General features: G+C 56.0%; 2 protein-coding genes across 6 annotated transcripts in view; one reads left to right on the forward strand and one right to left on the reverse strand.

Moving 5' to 3' along the window:
* Nucleotides 1-17,946, reverse strand: part of ACVR1 (activin A receptor type 1) — a 69,606-nt gene that overhangs the window by 47,912 nt on the left and 3,748 nt on the right. Inside the window, exon 1 of one of the 3 annotated variants that reach the window (XM_017823769.1) lies at nucleotides 9,532-9,740. The exons of 1 other annotated variant lie outside the window; for it this stretch is intronic. In XM_017823769.1, the coding sequence (XP_017679258.1) occupies nucleotides 9,532-9,653 (122 nt within the window). In that variant the 5' untranslated portion in view covers nucleotides 9,654-9,740. Of the gene's footprint in view, nucleotides 1-1,138; nucleotides 1,179-9,531; nucleotides 9,741-17,946 lie in introns of those variants that run through there. One more of the 3 variants, XM_017823771.1, reaches the window with a different exon arrangement.
* UPP2 (uridine phosphorylase 2) overlaps nucleotides 6,221-17,946 on the forward strand; it is a 20,811-nt gene continuing 9,085 nt past the window's right edge. Inside the window, exon 1 of one of the 3 annotated variants that reach the window (XM_017823778.1) lies at nucleotides 6,221-6,227. Coding sequence is in view for 2 of the 3 variants with exons in the window: in XM_017823774.1 (XP_017679263.1) it covers nucleotides 17,652-17,677 (26 nt within the window). In the remaining variant the exon portion in view is untranslated. Of the gene's footprint in view, nucleotides 6,228-17,508; nucleotides 17,678-17,946 lie in introns of those variants that run through there. The other 2 variants (XM_017823774.1, XM_017823776.1) reach the window with 2 other exon arrangements.

The raw sequence follows: 17,946 nt of genomic DNA on the forward strand, positions 1-17,946 counted from the left end.
ACAGCAAAGATCGGATTACAGGAAACAAAAGAAAAGTGAAGGTTAAAAATAGACTTGTCATTGCCCACAGCAAACTGCTACAGCCACAGAGTTTTTTAAACGAGAGGCTGAGATTAATTCAATGCAGACCATAAAAACACGTGAGATTTGGGACAAGAACCTGTTCTCTTTTCAAAGCTCAATGTATTGTTCCTAAAAAGTGTTTTTGTACAGAAGTGCCAGTTCTGAAGCTCAGTCCTGAACCTGAAAGCTCCCACCAGTAACACTGTCCTGAGGCACTGGTGGCTCCAGCACACCTACATAAACCCCAACTATTTCAGAACCTGCTGAAGGTGAATTTCTCTCTCAATTTTTGGAAAACAAAGTGGTTTAATCCCATCTTACTGTAAAAGTACTGCTGGAAAGAGGTTATTTTTATGCATTTTTCTGGATTAACAGAGTTGGAAAGACTGCCCAGGCAGCTTTCCCTACTATATTCATGCCCAGATTTCACAGGCCAGCATGTGAAGCCTCCAGGTTAACACACAGACCCGACCTGAGCCTGCTCCAGGACCGTTCTCCCGCTCCGGCCCGAGCCCTGGCAGCAGCCAGGCACATCCCGCTGCCCTTCCTTCCCCCTGGAGCCCAGGGCGAGCTGGCTGTGGGTAACCGGGGGCTCAGCCCCCGCTGCCGCTGTGCGCCAGCAGGTTTGGCAGGGGGAGAAGCGCCTTTAGCAGATGAATTGGCACAGAGACTTTGGCCCGTACCTTCCCCTCCCTCCCCAGGCACGGACGCGCCGCACTAACACGGGCAGCCCCGGCAGCCCCGCCACCCGCCCCGCTCCCACCGCCCGGGCGGGCCGGCCCGAGGACTGAGCTGCGCCCCGGCCGAGCCAGCACAATGGAAGGAAGGAGGGGAACGGGAGAGCCCCGAGGCTGCGCCTCCCGCGGTGACCCCGGGCCGGGGCTCTGTGTGCGCCCCGTGTGCCCCCCGGGCTCGGGCACCGCGGGACACCCTCCGGAGAGACCCCGGGGCGGCGGCACCGACCGGCGGGGCCGGGACCGACCCTCCCGGGGCGGCGGCACCGCCGCGGAGCCGCTCCCGCTGCGGCCGGCGGGGGCAGCGCGGCGGGCCCGGCCCGCTCGGGGCCGGCACTCACCTGGGAGGCGGCGGGGCCGGGCGGGCGGAGCGCGGCCGGTCCCGCTCAGGCCGGCGGGGCCATGGGGCGGCCGCGGCGGCTCCGCTGACAAAGGAGCGCGGGCGGGGCCGCCCGACCGGCAACGGCCTCGCGTCACTTCCGAGCGGCCGCCCCCGACACCGCCCCCTGCGGGGCAGCCGCGGCACTGCGGGCGGGACGGGACACGGGACCCGGGGACACGGGCACACGGGGGCGGGACCGAATCCCATCCCACCGCGGGGAACGAGGCGGCCGAACCCACCAGGGGACTACAGCCAGAATCCCTGGATGGGTCAGGCTGGAGGGGACCGCAGTGTCCCATCGGGTCCCACCTCCCTGCTCAGGCAGGGCCATCCCAGAGCACGTGGCACAGGATTGCGTCCAGACCGTTCTGGGATATCCCCAGTGAGGAGACTCCACACCCTGTCTGGGCAGCCTGTTCAGGGCTGGGTCACTGCCCAGGGAAGAAGTTCTTCCTCCTGTCCAGGTGGAGCTTCCCGGGCATCAGTTCCTGCCCGTTCCTGCTGTGCCATTGCTGGGCCCCCCGAGCAGAGCCTGGGCCATCCTCTGCCCCCTCCCTGCAGACCCTGACACACCCTGGGGAGGAGGGCCCCTCTCAAGGTCTGCTCTGGAGGCTGAACAGCCCCAGCTCCCTCAGCCTTTCCTGCTCCCAGAGATGCTCCATCCCTTCGGCATCTCCGCAGCCTCCCCTGGACCTGCTCCGGCAGCTCCAGGTCCCTCCTGTCCCGAGGAGCCAGAGCTGGACCCAGCACTCCAGATGTGCCTCACAGGGCTGAGCCAGACTGCAAATATCCTGGTACAAGACTGATGTGTCTCACTTTCTAAAAAAAATAATCTGACTCCAATTTTCACACTGAATTACTCATAAACTAGTTAGTGTCATGTCATAATTTTTAAGGTTGAAGGTGACTTCATTCCTCTTGCAGTTTAACCCCTGAATGAATTTCCCAAAATCATGTATTCTTTCAACCATGGTACTTCAATCATACTCCATGTCATAGAATGATACCAGACTGGTTTGAGTTGGAAGGAACCTTAAAGCCCATCTCATTGCACCCCTTGCCATGGGCAGGGACACTTTCCAGCAGCCCAGGTTGTTCCAAGCCCATCCAACCTGACCTTGGACACTTCCAGGGATGGGGCAGCCACAGCTTCTCTGGGCAACCTGTGCCAGGGTCTCCACACCCTCACAGGGAAAAATTTCTCCCCAGTATCTAATCTAATTCCTAATATCTAATCTAAACCTACTTTCTTTCAGTGTCATCAACAAGAATTGGACTATGGACCATGAGTGCATTAAGCTTTGGGGTACATTAAGGTCACCATGATGCAAACACCCTCAGTCTAACTGTTTTGGGTGGAACCATGTCCTTGTGCCAGCTGCCCTAAGAAAACATCACTGAGGTTCCTGGAAAGGCACAGGTGTCTTCCTAAAGGGGAAAATACAGTGGCTTTCCAGAACAGTTGCATCTAATTACTATTAACAGAGTGCTTACACTGTGATATGATAAATGAAGGACATGAAATCCTACATTTTAAACAAGGCTGAACAATCCTGAGCAGACCAAGTACATCAGAAATTCCCAAATATTATTGACCTGGTGCTCCACATACCTTCTGACCGTTCCTGGCATTCAGGCTGTGCATCCCTGCACTGCTCTGCATTTCCCCAAGGCAGTGGTGGGATGGCAGAGCCTCGGGAGGCAGCAGGGAGGGCGAATCCCACCACCCCAGCAGCTCCAGCTGGGTGACACTGCTCTGTCAGCTGTCACATCCCTCTGGGATCGGTGTGGGGCTGCCCTCGTGGTCCCGGAGCCTCGTCCTGCACGTGCTGGGCCGTGTTTGTGTTCCCGGGGAGCCCCCTGGACACAGCTCTGCTGTGCACGGACACGGAGCCTTTCCAGGCTCTCACAGCTCATGGCCTGTCCCTGTGGGCAGCACAGGCTCCCTCCTGTCCCTGTGGGCAGCACAGGCTCCCTCCTGCCCCGGGCACCAAGGCTGTGCACGAGGATCAGCCTCGGGCCATGTTCCTGTGAGAGCGACGAGCCCGGCCCACCACCCGCAGCCATGGAGGCACAGGGAAGAGAGACCCTCCAGTGTCCCTTAGACATTGGCAGGGGTTGCCCAGGGAGGTTTGGAGTGCCCAGCCCTGGAGGTGTCCAAGGAAGGGCTGGCTGTGGCACTCAGTGCTCTGGGCTGGGGGACAAGGTGGGCATCGGGCACAGGGGGCACTTCATGGTCTAGGAGGGCTTTTCCAACCTAACTGGTTCTGGGATTCTGCCTCAGGCTAGAGCAGAGGCACACTGTGCCCTCCCTCACTGCTCATGTGGGACAAGGGACGTGGTCGTGCTTTTCCTCCACATGTGCAGCGCTTCCTAAGCAGTGACATGAGCACCTGTGAGACAGGAGGAGAGGGACTCAGAGGGCAGGAACAGAAGACATGGAGACACAGCATGACTCAGGCTGGGACAGCATGGGGAGCAATCCCAGCCGTGGTGCCGGGGTGGGACGTGAACATCAGTTCCCTTGGGAAAAGGCAGGTGCATGGAGAGTTTGGGAAGTGCTCCTGCCGAAGCTCCTTTGTACATACAGCCCATTTATGCACCACTCTCCAAATGGGGCCAGGATTTGACTCACTATGAGTAATAGGAATGTTTTAAACAGAGAAAAGAATACTAATTCCCTTAAAAACACAAATAGGTCTACATTTGGCTCAACAGCACAAGGCCAGTGATTTTCCATAGTGTACTGCCAAGTAGCTGAATGTGACATTCAAGTTGCTCATGTGTAGGTGTTCCTTGGGAGAAAATACAGCTCTAACAAGGACCGTTTTCCAAAAGAGAAGTCTAAAGGTTGGGTATCTAATAGGGCTTTTCAGAATCTAGCCAAACAGCTACGTTTCCAGAAGTGCCAAGCTTCCCTTAAGGCTCCACAGGTGGTGCTGGCAGCCAACACTTCTGAACACCCACCTGCTTATTTGCAGCCTAAAGCACTTCTGACAGTCGTATCCCACGCGGTTATTAGAGCTCACAACCACGGGGGACACTGCAGGAGCCACCCCTCACTAATGGCAGGCTGTGGGGCTCCCAGGAGACAGGAGGAGCCACAGGGGTTAGAAGCACTTTGCATGGAAAAGTTCCTACTTCATGTCTGGTAGAAGAACATGAATTTTGGAACCTGTCATTGAGTAACCCACGCATGGCTCACCAAGGGACAGCTGTTGCTAAGTGCTCGTTCACAGCCACGGGAGGAACCAGTGCTGGGAACTGGAATTAGATCTTGTCAGCTCCAGCCCACAGCCTCCTGTAACTGGATCACATCAGTTTAGATGCTGCTGATTTCTAATTAATGGTGAAGGAGAGGGAAGAATTAGGTTACTGAAGTAATCTCAGCATAATCTGTAAACAGGGCTATTTTTCTATCCTTCTTGTTTGTCATCATAAGCATCTTTACAAATAAATTTGCTTTCCAACAGGTGCAGGGATTTTTCAGTTATCTTTTCTATCAGTATCGTGAGTGTTGCTAGGAAATTCCAGCTGTAAATAGAATTTTATCTGTAATAATGTTATGTGGGGAGAAAACCAGGGCTGGAGTCTGAGAGGGATATCGTGACAAGGTGTTTGGGTTAGTGGCTGGCAGTGCTGTCTCGGAGTCAGGAGCACTGGTTCTGCCACCGACAGAGATCTGGAGAGGATCACAGGGCTGTCTCTGTGCCCCGGGTGCCAGGCTGGCACAGGGAGGGCAGGACAGCTCCTGGCTTGTCAGGTATTCTGCAGTCCTCCAAGGAAAGGTGGGATGGATTTGATAAGGGTATTCATACACAGTTGACTTTGCACAGCTCTGCAAGGTGCAGAGTATGATTAAATTTTAGACTCTTGCAGTTCCTGGCAGAGAACCTCATATGGCTCTTTCCATGACACGACACAGTCTGGAACTTCTTCCCAGGTAATGTTTGCATTAATCAGGTGTAATAATGGTATGTCCATGTGAAAGGAGCACTGTGGGCTCAAATTGTCATGCACAGACATCAGAAAAAAACCTATTAATGTTATGCAAATGGCCACATTCTTCAGAAGTCTGTGGGCCCCAGAACACAACACATGCAGAGCACACCTTGAGCTGTGGGGCAGGTTTGCCCTGTCATCCTTCCACATAGAAACCCTCCCAAGACAGTGAGGACAGCAAAATCAGGCTTCTCTGTTTTGAAGCTATTTCCATGGTAACCTGAACTGCCTTGGTACTTCATAAATTCTGCCTCTCTGGAGCAGCTGGGATTTCAAGTCAGACCACTTCACAATGTTCTTGGAGTGTAGGAACAGCTCACACAGCTAAAAGATGCCATAGAGAAAATTTTTGGAAGACTGAGGAGCTGCAGGACCCCAGCCCAGTCACCTCACTTGGTAGAACCATCTCCCTTTAGACTCCCATGTCTTTTCCATCTCTGCACGGCGTTGAGTGCTGTCCTGTCCCACTGGAGGGGATGGGCAGGGCTGGGGGGCTGGGCCAGGCCAAGCACTGAGGGGGGATGGCCCCAGGGCTGGACAGAGCCCAACAGCAAAAAACCCACAAACTAGCACTGTTATTCCTTCTAAAATACACAATAAATTGTAATTTAGTTACAGCATATGAAACAAGGCTGTGCCTGACAAAGCCAACCTGATAATTGCCTTGAGTGCTGCTGAGGTTTTTAACTCTTTAGCATTATTAACATTGGGACATAAAGATGTCTTTGCTTATGTGCTCGAGGTGAGCTGTGGTACAGAAATAATAATCCAGGTGACCTTCCAAGCTGCTGCTTGTCAGGAATTATTTTCTTTTGCCTTGGGGAATTTCTAAATATATATCTCTGTATATATGTATGCAAATAAGCAAATCTGGCTGTTGAAACGTAGCAACGTTTCATCACCACCCCCTCCCAGTGTACAGTCAGCACTGGTCTGAGCACAGCTGCTGAGAAAACCCCGGGAAGCACTCGGGTTTGAAATTAAAGAGCTTGTTTTAATGTTTAGCTGTGACCGGTGTGCCTGGGAGTGCACAGATCTCATCAGGCGTCCGTGAGTCAGCGCCTGAGTCACGGCCGGAGCCGCGCTGGGGCTGCCGGGGCAGCCGGCGGTGCCTGTCCCAACAGCTCCACTGCCTGCACAGCTCCCACGGGCTGCCCGGGACACTCCAGGGCTGGGAGCACAGCGAGGACTCGCCTCCTGTCCCGTGGGTTCTGGAGAGCTCACCCCAAGCACCTTCCATGATCTCCTTGTTCAGGTCCTTACATCCTGCACCCCTTTGCATCGCAAACCCCACGGACGTTGGGGCATCGGGGAGCCAGGTGTGATTCTGCATGAGCACAGAGAGGAGAACCCAGCTTCCAGTAGTTAACAATAACCTATAATTGCTACCAGTTCAGTTTCACACAAATCACACAGTATTATTAAATTAAGCAGACCGTGTTCTTGCATCTGAGCTTTAGCAGCATAACGCATTTTCATGCCATTTTTTAAAATAGCTCTGGTAATTAGTCCTGTGCTTTCCAAGCCCATCACATGCAGTGCTTTGTTTCACCAAAACACCCACCAAAAAGTGCTCAAGTTCTCTAATTGCAAAGATTCCCTTCACACGGCTGTGCAGCTCCTTTCTGCTCCGGGTGTTATTCAGGAACAGCCAACTGGAATTTATTGAAATTATGTCAAAATATAAACTATGGAAACTGCTCCCCAGCTTGGGGGGGAGCCCTCGCGGGCCAAGGTTCAGCCTGTGGGAACTCTCAGTCAGGGGAGCCTGGCTGGGGGGGGGGTTGGGGTGGAAAGGCCAGCAAGGTCATCTCCATTCCAAACACCAAAGGCCAGCGAGGTCATCTCCATTCCAAACACCAAAGGCAGGTGCTGGTGCCCCAGCCAGTGCCATGCACAGCACCCTGCTCCATGCCCCACTCAGCACCCTGCTCAGTGCCCCGCTCATGGAAGTTCTGTCCCCTGTGCCAGCCCTGCATCCCACCGGCCCCACTGGCGCAGTCATTCCCTCTCCTCCCGCTTGGCTGGGAAGGAGCTTTTTTTGGCCTCTGCTTCTGTCATCTGGCATTTAAATGTAACGAGAGCTCTCATTGCTAACATTTATAGCAGCAAAATATTTAAGTTCTAGGGCTTGTAACACATGTTGTCCGTGTCCCGTTGCCAGGCCCAGCTGCAGGCTTCCCAGCCCTTCCCTGGGCTGCTGTCGGGGCCGTGCCAGGGGCGGGGGCCGTGCCCGCCTGAGCGGGAGCTCCGGGAGCAGCCAGGGAGCACCAGAACGGCCCTCGGGGGAGCCCCGGGTGGGCTCCCGGGCCGGCTGCACCCAGAGAGTGCCGGCACACGAGGGCAGGGCAGGGTTTGTCAAACTGGCCCGTGCAGCGGAGGAGAGGAGGGAGCAGGAGAAGGACAAGCCACAGTCACCAGCGTGCCACAACCACACACAGGCAGAGAGAAGGTGCTTCAAAGTGCCTGATCCAGACCTGCCTGTGCCAGGGCGTGTGTTTGGATGCTCCCACTGCTGCCACTGCAATCAGTCCACAAAATTGCCTGGAAATGGAGAGCAAGCACAGCCCACTCTGCCCACGTGGAGCTGCACGTGGCCCCTGTCCCTTGCCCCCTTCATCAGCTGTTACCAAAGAGTGTTTTCATCCCAATCCTGTTTTGCCCTTGGCTACAGTAACCTCGGTGCTCAGAGAGCTGGTTCGGTCAGTCTGCACCGGGGTGCAGGGGGAGAGGGACAGCAGTGGCTCCTGGCCACCATTCACCACCTGGCCCTGGTGCTTTGGGGTCATCCCAAAGCCACAGGTCCTGGATACACTAAACACCTCAAGGGCTGTGCAGAACAAGAAGAGAGGCTTCTGCTCCTTAGGATCACAGCAAGCAGCTCAAGATGCAAATCCCAAAGGCTCAGTCAGACAACACAGGAAAAAACCCACATTTTTTTAAGCCTGCATATTTTTGAACCAGTCTCCAGATCTCTCTCCCTGGGGTTGAATTGAGGGAGCCCTCACCTCTGCAGGAGCAAGGCAGGGGCCAGCAGCCATCTGAGCCACCAGTGTCCTCTTTTCCCACTCATCTCTGTTAGGAATCCCCACCTCACCATGGGCTGAGGAGGGTCTTGTCACCTGCACCTCTCTGTGACAGGTTCCTTCTGCTTGGAGGTGGAGCTGGGCTCTGAGCTGGAAAACTGTCAACTACTTTGGAGCAGCCTTCACCCATGCTTTTCTATCTGGACCTAGGAGGGAGAGGAGGTGCTGGATGCAAGGACTGGGCCATCTTTGTATGATATCTGCCAGCAGAGAGCAGGACTGATGCCTCCAAAGCACAGGGAGTGGGGTCAGAGCAGTGAGGGCCAGGGCCTGAGCGGCTCATAGGGAGGACAGGCTGAGGGAGTAGCAGCTGTGGTGAGGACAGTTCTCATCCAAGGATTCTCATAAAGCCAGGAATCATGTTTACTTTCCTCTCCACTAGCTGATTAAGTGGCTGGAGCAGGGAAGACACGTGATTCATCGTTTGACTCAGGACAGAGTCGAACAGTGCTCACTGTGATGCTTCTGGACAGCTGGAAAGGGACAGAGGGAGAGTGTCTGTCACCAGTGGAGGTGACAGAAATAACCCAGCAGTGTGTCAGAGGGCAGACAGCCCAGCACAGCCAGTGTGTGCCGTGAGACACCATCGTACTTAAATAAAGCACTTTGGGAGGGCCCACATTTCTTCAGCTCTTCTGTGACTGGCATGGCTGAGGGCACAGCCTGACTCCCTGGGTGAGCCCAACCTGATCTGTCTGGCTGTCAGTCTGCGGGGTCCCTCCTGGGAGCACAACTCCTGTGCTCAGGATAAACCAAGGCTGGGATGTGCTGTGGCCCTGAACCCAGTGCTGCTGCCAGAGCTCAGCTCCAGAGCACAGGAGGAGCTGGGCAAGGGGATGGGAAGCAGCGACAAAACACTGTGTAACCTTGAACACTTCCAGGGATGGGGCAGCCCCAGTTTCTCTGGGCAACCTGTGCCAGGGCCTCACCACCCTCACAGCCAAGAATTTCTCCCTAATATCTACTCTAAATCTCTAATCTTTTATTTTGAAATCCATCACCCCTTGATCTATCACAAAAGGCCCTGCTAAAAAGTTTGTCTCCATCTTTCTTGGAGCCCCTTTGGGCTCTGAAAGGGGCTCTCAGCTCTCCCTGGAGCCTTCTCTTCTCCAGGGGAACCCCCCCAGCTCTCCCAGCCTGGCTTCAGAGCAGAGGGGCTCCAGCTCTGGGAGCATCTCCCTGGCCTCCTCTGGACTCTCCAGCAGCTCCACGTCCTTGTGCTGCTGTTCCCAGGGCTGGAGGCAGCTCTGCAGGGGGGTCTCACCTGAGGGGGCAGAGGGGCAGGATCCCCCCCTGCCCTGCTGCCCACGCTGTGGGATCAGCCCAGGGCACGGGGGTGGTTTCTGGGTCCCAGTGCATGTTTCCAAATCGTGTCCAGCCTCTCATCCACCGGCAGCCCCTCCTGTCAGTCGGGGTTTCAGGTTGCTGTAACCGAGCAAGCCGTTCTCCGGCAGGTCTCTGAGGGTTCCGTGCTGCCGCGGCTTTAAACAGCTGGCAGGGGCTGAGGGAGGGCTGGCCGAGTCCTCCCGACAGGGAGGAGTTAGCAACGACGTCACCAAAAAAAAAAAAAGGGAAAGGAATTCTGTCTGTGCCCTGCATGGAGAAACGTTTCCACACAAGGTGGCACCTGTCTCCTTCCTTCCAGCCCCGTGCCGGAGACGCTGAAAGGCACCTGAAAACATTCTTCTGAACATTAACTCCTGGCAGACAGGATGCAGAATCCGTCATTAATTCCCTCATTAGCGATCGCTTTTCCCTGGGCGCTCGCGGTCGGGCACAGCAGGAATTGCTGCCGCGGTCGGCGCTGGGGCTGCGCAGGAGGGATGGGGTGACAGCAGCTGCCCCTGCTCCGAGTGCCCGGCTCTGGGACACACGGACATCGCTCGGAGCCTCCCAGCACCGGCAGCGTCCCGGGAGCCGCAGGGGACCCCTGCCCACCCCCGGCAGCCCCTGCCGTGTGGCCCTGCACGTCCCGCTGCAGATGGGCAGAGGTTTATGTGCTCCAGCAGATCTGCCCTGTGCTTCATCTGATGGAGCTTAATGCTCTGGGCCTGTGATTTAAATCACAATTAAGGTATTGCAGAATATCTTCTCGCACACGGTGCAGACCAGTCCCAGCTCTGCTGACGCAGGGAGTGGTTGTGCATTCTGGGATGGCTGAAGCTCTTCAGTCCCACACCTCGCACAGCTCCAGAGATGCCGTAAGGCCAGAGATCCCCCGCCCTGGCATGAGCAGTGCCTCTGATCCGCAGCCATCAGACACCTGGGAGATTAGGAGGGGTCTTATGGATCATCTGGCCCATGGACTCCCATCTGTAGTCAATTGGGGCTCATGGAGAAGAGTCACAGCAATGAAGTGACCTTCTGAGCTCTGTTTGCAGGGTAAGGAAGGAGCAGAGCTGTCCTGCCACCTCATGCCCTTGGTACCACACTGCCCTGACTGCACAGAGCCCACTGGGCACCAACACAACCCCTCATCCTGGAAACAGGGCCTGGCACAGGCCTGTTCCTCCTGAGTATCTCCTCTGCAGCACAGCCAGCAGCCCCATCCCACCCAGCCCTTCCCCAAGGTGTGCACACCTGACCACTTCCCCTTCAACTGCATTTTCCAAAATCACTCATGGGGTCATGGGCACCCTTGAGGACACATCACCATTTATTCCTGCTCCCTTCCAGCCTCCAGACTTAGCTGGTGCCTTTCTATGTTCCTGCCTTCATTGACCACAAGAGTTCACAAAGCCTTGGCAACATTTGGTGGTTTTAAACCTTAAAGACCCTGGTGAAGCCGTGGAGCTGCCAGATCCCTTACTTGCATCACCAAGGTCCTTGGTCCTCAGAGTTGCAGAGAAAGGCAGGGATATGTCCTGAAGGTTGCAAGAAACCACTTTGATTTTAATGTGATAATTTTTAAACCCCCTCATGCTTCTCCCACCTGGTTCCAGCTCCATGGTCTCTGCCTGCCCAGGGCTGGCCCAGTGCCTGGAGGCTTGGGCTCCCACAGCAGTGGAGCAGGAGAGCAGGTCAGGAAGGCCTGCAGGACAAACCCTCCTTCTCCAGCCTCCCTGGAGGAGAAGGAGAAAAGTCCTGGGATCAGAAAATGTGCTAAATACAGGGAAAAGGAAAGAAACTGTTTGAAAAAGAAAGAAAAAAACCCAAACCTACTTCAAGCCTGTTTGGTAGATCTGGGTGCAGGGAAAAGGGAGCAAAGGGGGGATGGTCTTGCCATGGTCCTGCATGTGTGTCCACAGGGCACTGAAATGCAGAGCTAGCACCAGCAGCACTCCTCTAGAACCAGCATTTATTCCCTTTACCAATTTCCTTCTCAATAAAGTTGGATAAGGTAGTGTCTGGATGCTTCATTTTGAAACAGTGGAGCCAGTGTAAGTCTGTCGTTGCTGGAAGCCCCTAATCCCCCACGGAGTGCAGGAAACCGTCCCAACAGCCATGCTGAGGGAACTCAGATCCTGACAAATCCAGCACATGGAGCGATGCAGCAGGTACTGCTGACCACCCCCCCACCCCCCCCACCCCCCCAGCTGCCGGGCCAAGGACCAGCTCATCCCCCACTCCAGCCCTGCACCAGCCACGGGCACCCCATCAGCAGGGGGGCAGCTTTTGGGGGGTACAGGGCTGGGGTACGGCCACCCAAACCCCCAGACGCTGCCTGAAGAGAAATTGTTCCTCGTCCTTTTCTGAGCCCTGACTGGGGCTGACGAGCAGCGTGGTTTGTGAACTGTGCCCTGCGTCATCGGCGTTATTGCCGAAATCTCCTCCCAGCGCTCCCTCCTGCCGGCACCCGCAGGCACCGGCGGCTGCAACAGGCACCCACAAGCCCAGAGACTGAAGGACGAAAGGATAAAAATACCCGTGTGAACAAAAAAAGGAAAAAAAAAAGAAAGAAAAAAAGAAAGAAAAAGCCAGGCGCCATCTGGATCCCGAGCCTGGAGAGCAGGGAAGCGCCGGGCAGGAAGGGAGCGAGCAGAGAGGGGCTCGTTTGCGGGTGCCACGAGCCGGGGAGCACCGCCGAGCCCGTGCCTGCTCCCAGCGCAGCCGGGCTGCACGGGGAGGGACGGCCACTGCCCTGCTCCTCCCGGCAAACTGGGCACCCGCACGAGCCTCTCTGGGTGCTCCCGGCAGAAAACCAGGGAATGTGGGGCCGCTGGGGAGGGCTGGTGGCTGCGCAGGAGGCGGGCAGCCCACGGGAAGGGGCTGCTGCTGGCTGCAGAGGGATGGAGCGAGCCAAGAACCTGCTGGCAATGCCATCCCCGTGGTAAGGGCTGGGTCGGCATCCCCATCCCCATCCCCACAGGGTGAAGGGAACAAAAACCAGCACGAAGAGGGAAAGGGTGGACCCACCGTAGACTGGGCGAGGGGTCCCTGTTGCCAAACTGCCCCATTGCTCATTTTCCTTCTCATTTCAATTCACCCCGCCTGGAGGCATGAAAGGAACTTGGCCTTGGGAAAAGCAAGATGCCAAAAGCAGCGTTTGCTGCTGAGGCAGATCCGAGCGGGGCCGGGGAAGAGGCTGTCCAGGACGGGCTACGTGGGCAGCAGTGACACAACGGTGGAGCCGGGCAGAGCTGGGGCAGGGCCTGTGCTCCTGCAGCAAACCTGCAGCAAACCAGCACCGATCCCAGCCAGAAACTGGCAGATTTAAACCCAACTGTAGCCCTTTTCCCCAGGTGTGGGGGGGCCAGCCTGGTGCTCCCTGAACCTGCGTGGGCAGGTGTGCGTGGCTGCCTCCCTTGTGCCCGCACCTCCCGGGCAGCCCAGGACACCCAGAGCGTGGGCACAGCCCGCGCGGTGCCCCGACAGCACCCGGGCAGGGCGGGCCGGTCTCCTGCCCTCCCCACAGTGAATCTCACACGCTGTGAATAAGGCTACAGAGGGGACAGAGGGAAAAGCGACTCAGCCCTGTCCACAACTCCAAGGAACATTCCCGCAGCCGAGCGGCAGCGCTCCCGGCAGCGCTCCCAGCAGCGCGCCCCCAGCCCCTCCGGTGCAGCCACACGGGACTGGCGGATCAACGGCTCCTTGAATAGCGACACACGTCAGGCAGCTGATTTCTGCCTGAAATAAATGGGTTTGTGGCAGTACTTCACCTCGGGGGAAACATGTCTTGACAAGCTGCCGTTACTCGCGTGCCCCGAGGGTTTGTGGAGCCTGGTTCCTCCGGAGAGTGTTTTACTGACTGCTCCCGACGTCAGGAGCAGCTTTATACCCATAATAAACAAGGCAAAACATGGAGCCAGAGTGAACAGCTGATAAAAATGCGCATTTTGCCCCCTGTGTTTGCTGTTCTGGCTTCACAGCACAGGGCTGGGAAGGGGAGGGGGAAAGCTCCGTGCTGCTGGCAAGGGGCCTTGCTGCTGTCAGGTAAAACACTCCCTGGTGCTTCTGCTGCTCCCTTACTCCGACTGCCAGGAATCATCACTAGAGGAATGCACCAGACATCCCTTGCACTGTGAATGTTCATCAGCTCTCTGCAGAACTGCTGGGGTGAGCAGAGGCTCACGTGAGTTGCCGGGGTGGTGGTGCAGGAGCTCACTCCTGCTACGGGCAGAACCTGTCCCCCCTGCCCAGCCCGAGCCCCCAGGGGCTGCCGGCCTTTGACAGAGACAGGGCTGCACTCCAGGCTGATGAAATATCTCATCCATCAGCAGCTCCGGGGAGCTGCAGCAGCAGCACCGCGGGAGGAAGGCAGAGACAAGCTAAGTGGAGGAGCTGCTGGGGCTTGTTGGGAGCAGAGGCTGCACAGCCCTGGCAGGACGCAGCCGGTGGGAGCTTCCTGTGGTGCACAGGCTGCCATCCCTGTCTGCTCTAAAATAGCTTTTAACATGACGAGAGGTGTCGGATGGGCGCGGGAGTGCTGGCTCTCCCCAGCTCCTCCCTTGCCGAGAGCCTGTCTACGCTGCCGTATGTTCCTGTGCCGTAGCCTTCATCGGGCTTTATTTGTCATCCTCCAGCACATATGCTAACAGCTCCACTGCCTGGCACTCGCAGAGGATGGATTTAGCTCTGAATCAGGCACAAACAAACACTCACTCGGGGCAGTGCTCTCTGCTTCTCACCATCCCCACCTCCCCACTCTGCCTCGAGGAAGGGAGACAGGCAGGTGGTTGGGCTTGACGAGCACAGCAGGTCCCTTTCAACTGAAAGTAATTTATTTTAGTACTCTATCCTATCCTATCCTATTCTATTCCATTATTCTAATCTATACATCTATTATATTCTTTTCTATTATTCCACTCCATTTCATTCCTCTGCCATGGCAAGCATGAGGTAGGAGAAGAACAGCAACACTTCAGTTTGGGATACACTGAAAGCCATCCCAAAGGAGAACAACCATGAGAAAAATAACCACCAAGGAGGGAACCAAACGTGAGGGACTTTTTGTACTGGCCAGACAGGCCCCAAAACCTGCACGGCTGTAGCAGCTGCTGTCCCTTCTCCTTGGCATCAGTTCTGGGAAGCCAAAAGCACAATCCAACCATTTCCCTTGGTGCAATCGTGTTTACTTAAACAGAACACGCTTGTTCCTTTTACCTTGGGCACAGCAGGGACAATCACTGCAGGAACATTGCTTACACACCAGTTCTCAGCCTGCCATTCCAGATAGAGCTGTGGCTCCAGGGGATTCTGTCCTTGCTCACTCAGCAGGGCCACCCTCCAAAATCTCTCCCCTTTGCCCCAGGCAGGGCACAAGGGAAATTCGTGCCTGGGACTGAGCACACTGGGGGCAGAGGCTGTGGTGGGGCAGGGATAGGGCTTCACTGACTATCAGGCAGGGATGTCCCAATGGCCCCTGGCTGTGTTGTAACACTGTTTAGTTCATAAGGAAATATTTACCTTAAGAAGTTGTATATGTGCTCCAGGAAAATGTTTTATTGTGGGATGATTTGAACCTTGCCAGGTGTGGCCAGAAATACTCCACCACGAAGGCACACATGGAAACATTGCCTTTACCAGCCCAAGCAGCCACCTCCACTCCTGGGAGTGCTGGCACGGGGCTGTACTCACTCCCTCCCTGCCACAGGGTCACTCACATGTCCAGCTGTCTGTCCATCTGTCTACCCACCCATCCATCATTCTGACAAATCCCGCCTTTCCCTCCAGCACAGAATCCTTGTTCCCTGACCAAAGCCCTGTCCCCAGCCATGCCCTTGGGGATGCAGAGTGCTGTGGCTGGGCTCAGCCTACTGCAGGGCCTGCTCTTCACAGGGCCAAGATGCTGCTGTGGCAGAGAGAGACCAAGGTCCTGCTCCTCTGAACCCCCTGGGGCTGTGAACTGCCAGTCAGTGTTGGAGCCACTGCAAAACAGTGGAGCAGGGTGAGGACTTGTGCCATTCCTTCCCTGTCAGCCATGCTCCCTTTGCCAAGCAGGTGATTGCTGTGCCCCCTCATCCCACGGTCTGATCTGGGCTCATCGCATGAGCTGTTCCCTCTCCAGCAACAGTAACATGGCCCCGTGTGCCAAATCAGCCTCTCAGTGAGTGTTGGGTAGCTGCCCAGCCCCAGCCCAGCCCCACTGTGTGGGCAGTGGGCACACAGGATGTGTGGCTTGTGGCTCGTGGCACGGGCAGGGCAGCAACCAGTGCTGCCTCCAGCCCTGTGCCCTGTGGGAACACATTGCCATCAGGAGCCAGGGCTGCTGGAGGCAGGCGTGGGGCAGGGGAACCTCATGTTCCTCCACCAAACAAGCCCAGAGAAGGAGGAGAACCCATGAGAAGCCTCAATGTGAACTCCCCTCCCCTGGAGCGTTCCCTGCCGCTGCTGGCAAACAGCAGCAAACCTTCCGCCGTGTTCCCAAACCAGGGAACGCCCACTGGACACGACTGTACAGACCTGGGGGAAGGCCACGGCACGAACCACCATGTGCCTGAAACATGGAGCCTTCTGCAGAAAACCACAGCAAACAGGGTGACTTCAGCGGGAGGAAGGTGTGCGCAGCCTCAAGTAAAATTTTGTGTGCGGTCTGGTGCTCTCTGAAAGGGAAAAGAGTCTCCAGACCTGTATTCTTCAGGAGTGCTGTGGAGCGTCAGTAATAAGTCATCTTTGGCAGGCATATGTGAACAGCATCCGGGGAGGGAGAATTTCATCAGAGCAGAGAAATCCTTCCAGCCTGCCTTTGGTACATCTCCAGCCAGCCTGAAATATCCCTAAAGGCTCTGCTCCCTCCTTTCCTCAGAGCCATCCTGACCCTGTCTTGGGCAAGGTACCCAATTTACATGTTCCTGGGCCACTGGTTTGTAATATTTATTTATTTTTATACGGGGTTTTGCAATTTAAGGGGTTTAGAAGGGTATTTGCCAAGCAAAATGGGCATTTGCCTGGCAAAAGGCTGCCTCAGTTACAGCGATTTCCTTCCCTGCCCTACTAGTGAAGTAGGGCTGTGTTACTGCCTGGATGCCAGTTGCAAGCAAGCCCCACAGGATGTACTTTTACCCAGTAATTAATTACCTAGCACTTACCTAATTAACCAGAGTTTCCACCTACCATTCCCAGAGGCCAACAGCAAATGCCAGATTCTGCCCCTCCCACCACTGCCTAAAATATCTTCCAGTGCCACATCTGTTGTTGGGACAGGCAGCAGGACCAGTATCTCCAGTCTCCTCCCGCTCCTGAGGGAGCACCACAGCCCTCTCACAGCCCTGGGAGCACTCTGGCTCCCCCTGATCTGGAGCAAGGCTGACCCAGCACCCCTGACCACACACCGTCCTGACGGGCTCCTGGGCTGCAGTGGGGCTGTGGGGACAGCGAGAGCAAACACTGCTGGCTGGGCACTGCTTAGAGTGAAGTCAGGAGCTGTTCTGAGCTGGGCTGGAGGTTGGCTACAGCCCAAACTCTGTCTTTGTGCACCCCAAAACTCAGGGAAGTTTGGATTTGCACCGACTGGGGCCAGAGAACGGCACGGCCAGCAGTGGTGTCTGGGGCACCAGTGGTGTCCAGGGCACCAGTGCCCCTTGGTCCCCAGGGCCCAGAGGGGCACAGCTGAGGGTGGGAGCACAGTGACAGCCAGCTCAGACAAACCCTGTCACCCCGGGGTGCACATGTGTCTGCCCTGCCGGCCGGAGGGCACACAGTCCCTGCCCCGAGGCCAGCAGGTCACCGGCCCCAGCACCGCCAGTCGAGGCCACTGGTGACGCACTGGCCCAAAGAGCCCGTCTGGGAGGAGCCTTGGCACCCGAGGGGCCGCGGGGACCGGACAAAGGGGACAGGCCACTGCTGACCTGGGGAGCCACACAAAGCACGGGAGGTATTTAAGCCCCTGCAGAGCCCCCTGAAACCTCTTTTGAGCTCCAAACCCCGAGGGCTGAGGACACGGGGTGGTTTCCTTACCTTTTCAGCAGGGGATCACTTTCAGCTGACTCTGGTAGAGCCACTATGACTGAAACAACAGGTTACTCAGGGTGAGTAACAGGGGAATGTTTGAATTTGTTTTAATCAGACAAGAAAAATGTTCTTTGGGTTTTGTTTAAGCCTCATTTATAAAACCTACCTGCATTGTTATTTAGTTTTTTCCCATCTCTTACAGCAGGTGGGAAGGGACAGCAAACCAGCCTCCTGCTGCCTGCAAAGTCTGGATTTAACTTGCACCCATCCTACCAGGCAGTTATTTGGGACAATACAAGTGTGAAACCTTGATTTGCTAAGAGCTTAATAAGCTGTCACATATACA

The sequence above is a fragment of the Lepidothrix coronata genome, unplaced genomic scaffold (assembly GCF_001604755.1).
Source record: "Lepidothrix coronata isolate B3197 unplaced genomic scaffold, Lepidothrix_coronata-1.0 Scaffold105, whole genome shotgun sequence".
Taxonomy (NCBI): domain Eukaryota; kingdom Metazoa; phylum Chordata; class Aves; order Passeriformes; family Pipridae; genus Lepidothrix; species Lepidothrix coronata.